This window comes from Fusarium proliferatum (assembly GCF_900067095.1).
Source record: "Fusarium proliferatum ET1 genome assembly, contig: FPRO_scaffold003, whole genome shotgun sequence".
Taxonomy (NCBI): Eukaryota; Fungi; Ascomycota; class Sordariomycetes; order Hypocreales; family Nectriaceae; genus Fusarium; species Fusarium proliferatum.
The window spans coordinates 4,100,543-4,113,511 of record NW_022194792.1 but is presented as its reverse complement, the minus strand read 5'-3'; the positions used below and the strand labels follow the sequence as shown (position 1 = coordinate 4,113,511).

General features: G+C 48.4%; 5 protein-coding genes across 5 annotated transcripts; 2 read left to right on the top strand and 3 right to left on the bottom strand.

Moving 5' to 3' along the window:
• Positions 1–233: 233 nt before the first annotated feature.
• Positions 234–1,750, top strand: FPRO_05656 (uncharacterized protein; the record flags this gene model as incomplete). Its single annotated transcript, XM_031229516.1, has 3 exons — positions 234–621; positions 666–934; positions 992–1,750. The coding sequence occupies 3 exons, from the start codon at positions 234–236 to the stop codon at positions 1,748–1,750; spliced, it is 1,416 nt and encodes a 471-aa protein (XP_031079745.1).
• A 292-nt stretch (positions 1,751–2,042) lies between these two features.
• On the top strand, positions 2,043–3,890 carry FPRO_05657 (related to HOL1-Putative substrate-H+ antiporter-unknown biological function; the record flags this gene model as incomplete). The annotated part of the gene is made up of 7 exons (XM_031229515.1): positions 2,043–2,088; positions 2,141–2,196; positions 2,240–2,310; positions 2,360–2,651; positions 2,699–3,442; positions 3,492–3,596; positions 3,645–3,890. 7 exons carry the CDS (start codon positions 2,043–2,045, stop codon positions 3,888–3,890), a joined length of 1,560 nt encoding a protein of 519 aa, XP_031079744.1.
• A 228-nt stretch (positions 3,891–4,118) lies between these two features.
• On the bottom strand, positions 4,119–6,554 carry FPRO_05658 (uncharacterized protein; the record flags this gene model as incomplete). The annotated part of the gene is made up of 2 exons (XM_031229514.1): positions 4,119–4,643; positions 4,710–6,554. 2 exons carry the CDS (start codon positions 6,552–6,554, stop codon positions 4,119–4,121), a joined length of 2,370 nt encoding a protein of 789 aa, XP_031079743.1.
• Positions 6,555–6,991: 437 nt separating this feature from the next.
• On the bottom strand, positions 6,992–8,455 carry FPRO_05659 (uncharacterized protein; the record flags this gene model as incomplete). The annotated part of the gene is made up of 2 exons (XM_031229513.1): positions 6,992–8,040; positions 8,095–8,455. 2 exons carry the CDS (start codon positions 8,453–8,455, stop codon positions 6,992–6,994), a joined length of 1,410 nt encoding a protein of 469 aa, XP_031079742.1.
• Positions 8,456–9,279: 824 nt separating this feature from the next.
• Positions 9,280–11,159, bottom strand: FPRO_05660 (putative SERINE-TYPE CARBOXYPEPTIDASE F PRECURSOR; the record flags this gene model as incomplete). Its single annotated transcript, XM_031229512.1, has 4 exons — positions 9,280–9,915; positions 9,963–10,572; positions 10,621–10,737; positions 10,795–11,159. The coding sequence occupies 4 exons, from the start codon at positions 11,157–11,159 to the stop codon at positions 9,280–9,282; spliced, it is 1,728 nt and encodes a 575-aa protein (XP_031079741.1).
• Between the last annotated feature and the right edge of the window lie 1,810 nt (positions 11,160–12,969).

The window sequence follows — 12,969 nt, the reverse complement described above, 5'->3', positions numbered from 1 at the left end:
TAGATGTAGAGTAATGTACAATAATGAGGCTGTAATCAGTTATGCAAGATCATAGCGGGAAACATCACAGTAATCTCAGATGGGCGATTATCTCAGCCTCAAGCATATATCAGCTATGACGATGCCCTCTCGGCCCGACCACCTAGCTAGTTTCTGCTACCCCAGACCGCCCCATCCCGTTATCACTCCAACAGCTACTCCCCATCTCTTATCTCCAACTCACCCATCACAACATGTCCCGCTCAAGAACCGGCTGTTCAACATGCAAAAGACGCCATCGGAAATGCGACGAGACAAAACCAGCTTGTCGTGAATGTCAAAAGAATAACCTTACCTGTGAAGGCTATGCTCTGAAGTTACAATGGGATGTAGGCGTTGCGTCGAGGGGCAAACTCACAGGTGCTTCACTTCCTGTTCTGGGGGCTGGTAATGAGAGGGAGAGGGAGAGAAGGCCAGAAATTGATGGCGCGGAAGGATTTGGGCAGTTCCAGGCTTTGCCACTAGAGCCAAATGGCCTGGGATCGGATCCATTGCTGGGAACGGGATATCCCGTAATTGAACCTGAAGAACCGCAGTGGCTTCAACGAAGAAGTGCTCAGGAAAAACACCTCTTTAAAGAATGTAAGCCACCAGTCCGTCCCAATATCCGTGTGCTCACAACCTAGTCATACAAAAAACCGTATTCCTCTTCTACTCCACCTCCACAGAAGATCCATTCCCTCTTGAACTCCAACGCCTGGCCCTCCAAAACGAACCACTATTTCTCGGCCTCATCGCCACACACGTCTACAACACCAACCCCCGGAACCCCCCACCTCTGTTCCACGATCTGTGTAACCAAAGTCTCCGTCTTTTCCGTGAGCAGCTAGGTCGGTTTGATGGGACGTTGGATGGGGGTTTGGTCAACGCGGGTGTATTCCTCTGCACTCTCCACGTAAGTCCTCAACCTCTTCAAGCCAAACTTCATATGTTTACTAGGTCTGTATTGTAGTTGTTCCAAGGAATCCCCTGGACAGCGCATCTGAATCACATGATGTGGGTGTACCATCTCTTCCCGCAGTCTAAAAACGCGCATCGGATTGGGGATCTGGAATATCGCTTTTCGCTTGAGGCCATGGCGATAATGGACATTCCCACTTTTGTCCGCGGGCGCGACACACCAACCCTTGGCATCTGGGGTTATCTCCGCGCAGCCCAAGAAGCGTCTCCAACGGGGCTAGTCGGTGGTGTCGAAAGTGTCTCGGGCTTGCCGCGAAGTCTTCTCGATATTTTTGGGAGAATGACCAATGACGATGTGGAGAAGGACCTTGTGGATTGGGAGGGTCATGAGGGGTCTATTCCGCATGTTCATCTCTGGGAAGCATTTCGACTATCGGGAATTTTACTTGCTCGACGACAAAAGCGCACACAAGCTGGCTCGCCATCCAACGAGTTACTAGTATGTCGTCTGGTAGCGACTCTTGACGCACTATACGAAACTCGCCAGCGCCAAGAATACGCTCATATCCTCGCTACGAACAGCATGCTGTATCCTTACACAGCAGCACGTCTCGAAGTAACCATTCTCCAAACACGACCAACATGGGTACGAATACTCCGTCGGTGCGGGAGTATCTGCGACGCATACCGTGACACGCCAAATGCATTAATCCTCGAAGAAATACTAGATAAGGCCTTGGAAAGGGGCGATAACGATGTTGATCTTGATAAAGAGACGAAATTGAGAGGCGTTGAGCTGAGTTTGTTCTAGCTAGGCCGTTTTAGGATGGTCGACACGCAGCCAATGAGGTGTTACATGTGCTATCTGGGTGAGTGGGTGGACCTACTGTTTGGATGCTAGGGCCATCGATATTTTGCGGGGTGTACCGATGGGTTGGTGAAAGATTTCTCTAGGCTGGGGTGAAGCCGGTTTCGGGGTGATAAGGGGGATCGCTATAAACCCGGGGTATCCTCGAGGACCTGGCTGAAAGCATACCAGGCTTAACCTGACGAGCATCTCGCTATTCCTCTGCCTTTATTATTTTCTTCCAGCATTGGCGAAGATGGATAGCGAGTTGAGCTTTCCCCCTGGGACTTCGCGTCTCCTGAGTTAGTTGTATCGCCAGCAATCACTCTACGCAGGCACTGACGCATTATACAGGTCGCTCTGAGATCATCCTCGTCCCAACGCCCTCACAGGATCCCAATGATCCTCTGGTCAGTTCTTTCGTTCCCCTCAGCACCTTACCTAACATCTCAGAACTGGAGCAAACGCCGAAAAGCATGGAACTTCACCCTCGTCCTCGCCGTAACAGTAGCATTCTTCTCAGCGTAGGCCTCCCCACTCCTCATTCTCCCATCTAATACTAAGCAACATCAGCATCGTCATGCAAATGGTCCTATGGCAACAAATGATTGTCGACATGCACGTAACCTACGACCAATTAAACTACGGCGTCGCCTTCAACTCAGCTGGTCTCGCCCTCGGAAGTTTCCTCTTCATCCCACTCGCTCGAAAATATGGTTCTAGACCTTGCTATATACTATCCACTGGGCTTATGGCTGCTGTGTCGTGGTGGAGTGGCAGGATGGAGACTGTGGGGGAGATGTATGTTACGAATTTCTTGTCGGGGCTGGCGGCGAGTATTAATGAGACGATTTCGGAGATCACGGTAAGTAACAACGTATTGGGAAGATGAAAGTTACTGACGCGAGGCAGATTGCGGACTTGTTCTTTGTTCATCAAAGAGGTACAGCGAATGGGTTTTATATCATGGCTGTCATGGTTGGCCAATTCGTCTGTCCCTGCATAGTGGGTGTTCAAGCAGCAGCTCAAGACTGGCGATGGACATACTACACCACTGGCATCGTCCTAACCGTCCTATTCCTCCTGTTCATCTTCTTCTTTGAAGAGACAGAATTTATACCCGTCACTATTGGAGAAACACGCAACACATCCAGCCAAGGCACATCCACACTCAAGAACCAAAAGGATGAATCAACGCAAGGAGACATCCAAGACTCAGACCTCAACTCAGAAACCCACCCACCCCGCCTTACATACAAAGAACGAATGCGCTTCATAACACGCACAGACGAACCCCTCTGGCGGAACTATCTCGTCCCCCTCAAAATGTTTCTCTTTCCACACGTTCTCTTCTCGGCGCTTCAAGTAGCCAGCTGCGTCGCGTTTCTCATCCTTCTCACATCATCCATCTCCATGATCTTTTCCGCACCGCCCTATAACTTCAACACAGCGGGCGTAGGGCTCATGTCGCTTGGTCCGTTTGTGGGAAACTTTCTGGGGAGTGTTTACGGTGGTGTGCTTGGTGATTGGGTTGTTGTCAAGTTGGCCAAGAGGAACAAGGGGATTTTTGAGCCGGAGATGAGATTGTATATTCTTTTGTTGCCGGCGCTTCTTATGGGTGGCGGACTTGTGTTTTTTGGAATATCAGCTGATAAGGTGAGTATCGTTCTTGTTGCGAAATTGTTTCGTTGGCTAATCGTATCAGGGCTGGCACTGGATCTATCCAAGCATTGGAGGTGCTATGTTTGGCTTTGGTATGGCATCCATGATTGACATATCATGCACCATCATCATCGACATTTACCAAACCGTACGTCTATCCAGCTAACACTACAAGACAGCAACTAACAATCAGCAGCTTACAGCAGAGGCTTTCATCTCCGTTACGTTTATCCGCAACATTCCTTCCATAGGAGTCCCATTCGGTGTTGTCGGCTGGATATCATCCATCGGCATCTCAAAGCTCTTTATAATCAGCGGATGCGTCGCTACCGCTGTCTGTCTACTGTTCATCCCCTGCGCTATTTGGGGCCTGCGTGTCCGCAAAAGTACATGGCAGATGTACGAGTCTGTACGGGAGTTGAAAGGAGCAGCTCGACACTAGTACCATTTTGCACTACAAAATTACAGCTGCATGCTTGAAAGATCGATCTCCTATTTCTATCCTACCTTCAAATGACGCGACTAAGCATGTATCGCATTGGTTGTAGTTAAGGTGGATAATGAGTAACCTTTTGGGTCCAGGTGTTATCACGAAGAGCGGCTATCCTATGAATATAAACAGGATTACTTAGATAGCTAAATGGACTTCCTGGTCTATGTCAGATAGATTTCAGAAGTCCCATCTATGGTCATCATCTGAGGTGTGCTTCACGACCTTCCTTGTCGCAGAAAGTGACCAGAAGTCCTTCGTGTCATCTTGATCTGGCCACTTAATGTGATCTGCTTGAAGTTCAGGGCGTTTTTTCTGACTGATGGGGACTTCCTCAACAAAGACTTCAGAGGCTGCAGTCCCTCTATCGGTAGTGGATGATCCTTTCTCAGATTTGCTCTGTGTTATGGCTGATACCTTCTCAATATCTTCAGGCAATAAGCCATGGTATTCTCTGCGACCGGCTACCGTGCTATGTTTGTAGAGGCTCTTGAGATCCTGTAATCCTTTCTCCAGAATCCCTTGTTTCAGCTCCTGGCGTTTTCTCTCGGCGGATATTTCCTCATTTTCGCCCGCAAGGAGGTATAACATCTCATCGCTCATCTCAGCGACACTGCTTGATGTGAAAAGTAAGGGAAGCTTGCTGATGAGGCAGTCTTCTACCGCTAGGACGCTCACATCATCGATGAATCTGTTGACTGCAACCTACGAGTAGATTAAACCCGTCAGCGCGCTTGAATCAGTCAATACTAGCTCCCTGATATATCTTACCTTGTAAAATGCTTTCATGTAATCTACTGCCAATGCGCTTCCAAAGCGCTCCATGTTTGGCTCGAATCCCTGCCCAGCCACCGTTAAGAGTTCCAGCGGATTTATACTGATCTTCTTGTCAGAGCCGTCGAAACGGTTTGTTCCAAACATCTTAGTAATCAGTGACTTAACCGTGCGTTTGTGGCGGTCTTCCTGGGTCTGCTGGACGTGCTGGACAAGCTGCGGGTTATTAGTGATGGGATGCTGCGTAGCTGATACAAGCAGTTTGTCGATCTCGCGGCTCATTTTAATTCTTAGACCCTCTACTTCTTTACGAATGAGTCTCAAGATCCCCTCAGAAACTTCTTTTGCGGCACTTTGCTCAACTACCTTTTCAGTCGTAAAGTGCACTGCATCGAGCATGTCATCAGCAAGTCTCTTGACAATCCCTTTCCAGGGCGTGCATTGCTCGACGAAAAGATCATTGACGATTTGAGGATTGAAGAGACCTGGAAGCTCGCGACCTCTGTTGTATTTGAGACGGCGAGCAACGTTGCCAATAAATTCAGACCGAGAGATGCCTGATACCCCGACGTGGGAGTTGTCAAGGCCTTCATCTTCACTTCCACTCGCTGAATCGATGATGTGTTGACTCTGACCGTCGACTCGCATTTCCTCCGCAAATTCATCGAGTCTCAGTCGTACCACAGCTCTCAGTCTCTTGGCAAAGCTAGCACGTTCGTTCCGGTTGCCGAAGAAGCGATCAGTGTAGGTACCATCTACTGCCTGTCTCATCAAAAGTGTGTAATTTTCGCTAACACGCAAAAGGTAGCTTCGTTGCTGCTGTGAGGTACCTCGTACTGGGCCCAGACGTTCAAGCGACTCAACGCAGTTGAGGATACCATCTTCAACATCCTGTATAAGGCTCGGAAGCTGAACAAGAATTTGATCTCTCAAGACGGTGCTCAATCTGACCTTTAAGGACTCTACTCCGCAGCGCGAAGACTCAATGGAACTCCATAATCCTTGGGAAAGAAACTCTTTCTCTTTCTTGTTCCTCTCTGCCAATGTGAAATCGCGCTCGTCGTAACTGCGGTTTTTCAAAACATGCCATCCAAGGTCGAGGTTTTCTTCGATATTTCGGGCAAGGCGCACAAAGTAGTTTTCAGACTCAGAGCCAACATCCAACGTATCAGGCTTTGTGATAAGGCCCATGGTCCTCAAGCCTTCCGGGTCGGCTTCCTTTGCCATCCGAGTAACTTCTTGTAGAACATAATCGTACTTAGCTGACACAACAGTGAGTATGATACTCCGCTCTCGTGCCATATACTTCTCCACCATATCGTGGACGATGCTGATATCGGCGTCAGATTGATTCTTGTTTCCCCCTCTGAATAGTCCAGGAAGGTCCACCATTGTTAGGTGTGGTTGTTCTGGCCCAATGAGCTCGACACGAAGTGTGTCTTCGTAGAATTCCCCTGTGCCGGTTGGGATGGCCATCATATCCTCTGCCTCCTTCGTCACGGCACCCAAACCCTCTTGATTGATGCTGGCCGTTGGTTTCCAATTCTCAAGTCGTTCTTTTTCTTCGCCAAAGCGGCTTTCACCAGGAGTGATGGATACATTTGTAGTCATATTGGGGCCCCGACGAAGAATCAACTCCGTGGCGAAACGCGTACAGAGGCCGTCCTTGATTGGGAACTGCATACCTGAGACGGCCTCGAGGACAGAGCTCTTCCCCGCAGACTGATCTCCACAGACAATAATTTCGGGAAGGTCAATGTAGTGACTGACTCCCTGCAAGCGAAGCTTATCGATGATATCTAGGAGATCTCGGTGATCTCCTACGGAAATGTTTGCATTCATTTCAACTGTCTCTATGATCTTTGTAGATAATAAATGAAGGTTACATGTTTCTGTTGGAATTTGTGGCAGCAATGGTGGCTTTTTATCTTGAATGTATAGCTCGCCGAGCTCTGGTCCCCCATACCCAATCCAGTATACATTGCGATGATGAGATTGTTGGTCGGCCTCCTGCAGATTCAGGCATCAAGATATTGTCATTCCCCTCTTCCATTGTGCACATGAATTACGGGCCCCGCAAGATAATTGGTCTTGAATAAACTTAACTGTTGGCTCGTCAAGGTGGTTTTCACCATCTAAGTGGCCAAAGTCCGTTGGCAACAGCAGCCCAGCCCACGTTGGTGGTATGGAATAATGCACCATGTATGTATGTGGACAGTTTTGGGTGGTTGCCGATGCATCTTACTGGGCATCCCACGCCCAGACCGTGCCACGGCGATTCAGTCAGAATCCTCTGAGAAACTGTCATCTTGAATCGCTGATTTTTCTTGAGTCTTTTGCAGTGACCTCAGTTCCGTTGGTACAGTTGCCGTTAATGTCAGAGAAGGCCCAGCAGTCGAATCATAGTTTGGTGGTCGAGGGGGAGCAGTTAGTGCCGATTTTAGCTCCTGCCTCGTCAATTTCTCGATATCGCCACTTAGCTTTCTAAAGGGGGTCCTCGTTGAATCTCCTGGGGATTTATTGTACGGAGGCGGCATCCACGATTGATAGATCCTTTGGTGGCAAGCGGAAGCTTGCAGCCTGAGTGGATGATGACGCAGATATTTGTCGCAAAGAAAGCAAGCTTTTTTGCTCGTCCCAATAAGCCTTAGGTGGGGAGCTAAACCGGGGTTGCATTCGTAAAAAACAACGATTTGCATCTCGGCATGAAGCGTCAGTTTTGCGGGAGAGGCTTCACGCAGCTCCATTTCGGCATCCTGGGTGCCCAAATGTTTCTCAAGCTTCTCCATCGTCGAGTTTGTATCTTTTCCCAAAAGCCTTTGAACAATTGCAAGCAGTGGAGCGTCGCCGTATGGGAATTTGAACCGACGTGGTTCAGGCGCATTGATCGGTCGGATGCCGATATTGACGAAGATGCCGGGCTCCTTCACGGCGAACTTGACCATGGATTTGATCGCAGAATGATAGCGAGCGACTTTGTGCAGATTATCCAACCAGACCTGACTTTGTGATTCATCAAGCTTTAGTAAAGTTCGTAGTTGCTCAGCGTATTGCCATCGAGCTTCCGACGCCCAATTGATGAGCTTGACTATAGCCGCGCAGGTCCAATTTTTGATGCGGGAGGTAGCGGCTGTGAAAGGGCAGCTCTCGAGCCAGATCTTTAACTTTTCTGACTGGAGTTGCCTGTATTGCACTCCAGATTGTGTTTTTTGTAGGAACTGGCAAATGCCTTGCTTCTCGATCCTCTCTGCAAGTCGCAAAATTCGGCCTCTGTCAAGTTCAGCAACCAGTTGTAGAACCTCGGTCTCGGCTTGCGATGATGGCCTTTCTGTATCGCTCCCCATATTAGTCACGTTCATTCAATTTTCCAAAGACTGCATACCCCTTCTAGAAACCTCTTGCAACACTTGCAGCACTCTTTTAAGTCCAGCTAGATCCTCAGGTGTCAAGCCATGGTTGCGCGCCAAACGGAGGATATTTCCAATTTGGTCATGTATTTCCAGACAAACCGCCGTAGCTGTTTTCGCTCCTGAGCTAGATGTTGAACAAACAAGGGCAAATGAGTCTAGAAACTTTTGCTGGAGCTGCCATGCACTCGAAAAGCCGCCGTCTGGGTTCTCATCGAGTGTATTCCGGGTCGGTTTGCCTCGAACAGGGTCAATCAGACGTAACAATGTAGAGTGTAGTACAAAGCGATCCAGGGCGTTCCCTTTGATATTAATTAGTTCACTTTTGTCATTCATTGTAACAAAACTTGCGAGTCTCTTGCTACTGTGGGTGTAAAGACATGCGACTGAGATAGGTTGCTCTGTTATCAACAGTCAGTCATGAGTTGTTGGCTCTGCATGTTATTTTCCCCCAGGTCATATATAAGCACATGCATGCACTTCTCCGGTGGCTGACCTCGGATCTAATTGGTCCACGTTGACGTGCTGATGTCATGGGGGCCGGCTTCCAGCCTCTCCTAATAATTTTAATCCTAATATGCACTCGCCTACGTAGTGGCAACGGTGCAGAATGAAGCCATTTATCCAAATGATGTACTCAAGCCTAATTGTTTCCACGCGGGCTATACTCGAGCCAGCTTTTACTTCCTAGTATCTTTTCTCTCTTCAAATGACCTTATCCACTAGGTTGAGATGATTCTATGGCAGTGAGATTGGGTGGATCGATCAGCTGAGTAACCACATACTTTTGCCGTTGAAGCGAGCCATGCTGCGATCTGGCGACTGAGTAAGTACATGCTCTGTACCGCTGGCACGTCAGTGGTATCCGAAGCAATTTGACGGTTAGTTTGGCCCTTGTATTGCATGTTTAAGGCTCAGTCGACAACCCTGAAGAGTGATGGAGGGATCATGTCACATCGAGCAGTAAATTGCGCGATGGGAATGGCTGCGAGAATTTGAGTTCGTCATGTGGGATGGGATTTCCGAAAGTGGCGTTCAAATTCCATCCTTGAAGTCTGAGGTTTCCTATAGGTAAGCTTTAGCTCACTCGTGCAATTAAGTATTTTGCTTAAATAAATAGTTTGGTTCTTTATTGCTCAGAATTATCCTCAGATAACCGCTTAAGCGTAGGTAAATCCATGGCCCCAAGGAAGACCCAGAGGGTTCACGACGCTAAAGTCGCGCTCATGAGGGTTGCCCTGGAAGTTACCCTTCTGCGTAGTAAAGTTCTCAATCGTTCCCAGGTTCTTGATTCTTCCCAGCAACTTCTCAAGAACACGGTAACCCGAGCCAGCACTATATCCGGGAAGTTCATGGCCCGCAAGCTGAACCTCATACCATGTCAGACCACGCTCCTCACCCCACTGTCCAACAATACCCTCCTCACTGAGTCGTCCGCCGTTGTAGTCGATGTGGAAGGGGACGTAGAACTGCTTGTCTTGGGGATACTTCTGGAAACCCTTCTTGCCGTTCCAAGTAGCGTTCTGGATGGCGAAGAGCGTTCCGTTGGGAGGGAGAAGGAAATCGAGACGGCCGACTCCGATGATGGTGTTATTGGTGTGCTCAATGACGCGCTTGAGCACATCGGTCTGAGCGGGCGCGAGGGAAGTGTCGCTGCGGCTGGATTTGGGGTTACCGAAACCAAATACATTATTAGGAGTGCACTGATACCAGGTCACATCGGTGGGAGCGTTGAGGGCCTTCTTGACGTCTGTGCGGTTGAAGTAGACCTGGGCACCGGGGGGAGAATAGTCACCCTGTACTTGTTAGCACTGGTTTGCAGAAATGGTAGAGATGAGCTTACCTGGTTGACAATGCCGAGCTGGCTGTAAGGATGGGGGCAGGTATCAGTGATGTGATAGATGTTGAAGCAAGGGTTCGAATCAAGAGCAGCGGAGTAAGCCCAGTCGAAGATATCACAAGTATAGTTGCTCTTGGGATTCGTATTGGCATAGGGATCAGGCAGAACAGGGAACTTCTCCTCGGGCGGAGGGAAAGTTCCATACTTCTTGAGATACTTCTCATACCCGCAGTGCTGATGCGTCCATCGCAGGGCATTCATGTATGTCTGGTTGAGGTAGAACAGGTTCGACCAGTACTCGATGTACGGGTAGATGACAGCCTGCTGCTGAAGAGTGCCGTCACCGATGATAGGATCATTGATAGCCACGCCGCCAAGCTTGTAGTAATCGTCATCGTTGGCAGTGATGAAGGCATCGGCGATGTAGGGGACGTAGTAGCCTGCGTAGGACTCTCCAGTGATGTAGGTGGTGGCGCCCTTGAGCTCAAAGGTGTTGATAAAGTTCTTCCAGAAGCCGATGAACTGCTTGCCGAGCTCGACTTCGTTGGTGATGTTGGGCTTGCCTTGGCTGTAGCCTACACCGACGGGCTGTTCGATCCAGATAACGTTTGTGCTAGTCCTGTTAGTCAAGCCACGATTCAGAGATAAGCGTGAAACTTACAGGTTGGTCCAGCTGTAGGTGTTGGGCACGGGGGCGAGAGTTCCCTCTTGCCAGAGGAAAGGACCGTTCTCAGTGAGGAGACCACTGAGCGAACTGCAGCCAGGACCACCGTTCAACCTTAAAAAAAAAAAAGTCAGCACTACCCTCCAATCTATCAATTAGACCAAGACCTACCAAATGACGACCTCGTCTCGCTTAGCCTTGGGGTTGGTGCTAGGGAAGAACCAAAAGTACAGCTTGCGCTCCTCTTTAGGATCCTGAGAAATCGGGAGCAGTCCAGCATAAGACTCTCCAACGTCGAACTTGACCTCAGGAATAGCAGACCCGTTGACAACAAACTTTTCAGAATTCTTGTTCAGGAACTTGCTCTTGGATCGCTTCTCAAAGGCAGACTCCTCCGGGGCGACCGGTGCAGCAGCGCGCCTCTGATCGTATCGGCGAGGATGCACGCGATTGAAGGCGTTGATGGCATCCTTGTTGAAGGCAGCCTGGGACAGAGTCCCAAAGGCCAGAAGAGTGCTGATCAGACTGAACCGCATTTTGGAAAGACAGTACAGTTTTGGTCGTGCAGAGACGATCAATTGGTCATGGCGGGGAGGTTCTTATAGCTGCACAGAGCATAAGGGTCTTGCATTGATCACCCAAAATTGAATACTGCGTCATGGATAATCTGATGTCACAGCACGGAAACACGGCACTTGCACCATGTCAAGGATTATCGTTGCATAGCCCAAATGTATGTACAGATTGACCGGTAAGAACGGCATCGTACATACAGCAGCATCCATGTTGTATCGGGAACTGCCTCACTCGGTACAAGTGTGGAGAGCAAAAGTTCCGCCCACAGACCTTCCTATCCTGGCGAGCTCTCTTCTCCAAAAGCGCAGGGATCTTTTGGCTCTTTTTTTGGAGGCGCCGATCTTGATTTCGTTCAGGCTTGACGGCACTTCTACCCCTCATTTTGTCTTATCCACTGCTTGTTTACTTGAGAGAGTGTGTGCTAGCTTCTAATCGTCATCGGGCGCTACAAAAGGACGGATGGGACAAAATATCCTTGTAATCTTACGTGGAGACCTTATCTCTATAATTGAAACAATTGGTTCAACAATGGGGGATCTTTGTCTCGGTTAGACACAAGACGCATCCGATCTGCATAACGAGTAGTTGCTCCGTACTCTGGAAAAATACGTGATCGCTATCGTTGATAAGCAAGCCATTTGCATTCCTCCGCATGCAAGCCACACGCGAGTCTGACAAGCACTAACAAGAACGCCTCGCCACGCGTTTAGGCAGTCAGACGACACCCTTGGAGATAACCTTCCCGAGGTGGCTGAGATCTCGACAGAACTTCTCGAACCAATACCGCTTGTTTCTAGCGCCCCCTCGGACGCCGTCCTTCGCGACTCTTTTGTGGCACGATCGGATGTGAGGAGCCGTGCCGGTACGAGGTGATACTCTGTTCAACGATAACAATAAGGTTAATGAGACTGGTTTCAAGGGCCCAGCCTCCCTTTTTTTTTTCTTTTTCTTTTTCCCTCTCTCTCTTTTTTTTTGTGTGTCATCGAGTTTCGCTGATCGCGCCACGTGCTGACCGCTGAATTACTGCTTTCGCTATAGCCTCACTTTTTGACTCCTGTTAGTCAAGACTTGTCCGTTGCCAAAAAGTCAATTGAGCGTCTATGACTGACGTTTTGGCTGCTCGTATTCAAGCTTTTCGTCTCTCAACAGTCACGACTGATGATCTTCTGCCGAGCCGTGTTAGCGCCCGTCGCAAATAACGCATGAGACCGTGCTAGCCGTGCCATTACCCAAGATTAAATGGGACGGCAAAACAAAGTTTTATCCACAATGGTTGAGACTGAGTCGAATAAAGTACTTGAGTTTCGAGAACTTCAATTAAACTTTGAGCAACGACCCCGAATTGATTGATCTGAGTAATTTTGCATTCCGCAGTATTTTTTGAAACGAGTTCGGGAGTAGACATACCCTGTACATTTATCCACCAACCTGAGTTGGCAGCTTTGGGGAACAGATATTGACTTTTGAGTTAATTTATTATAACCAGAACTTATAGTATTTGGTTTAATATTTCAAAATCGTTATTTGAGAAGTGATAACACAAAAACAGGTCAGAAGGTAAGAATTAAAGACGGCATCAATTAATATTTGAAGACCTGTTATTGGAATCCTGGCTTTTGACAGCAGAATTAGTTTTGTCATTTACATAATTTTAAATAACCTTAAATGCAGATCATAAACTATAGAACTATCCCAAGTATTACTGATAAAAGTCTACTATAATGAGACTTTAATATTAACTATAGCTCGGTGTTTTCATTTCTCCACTGG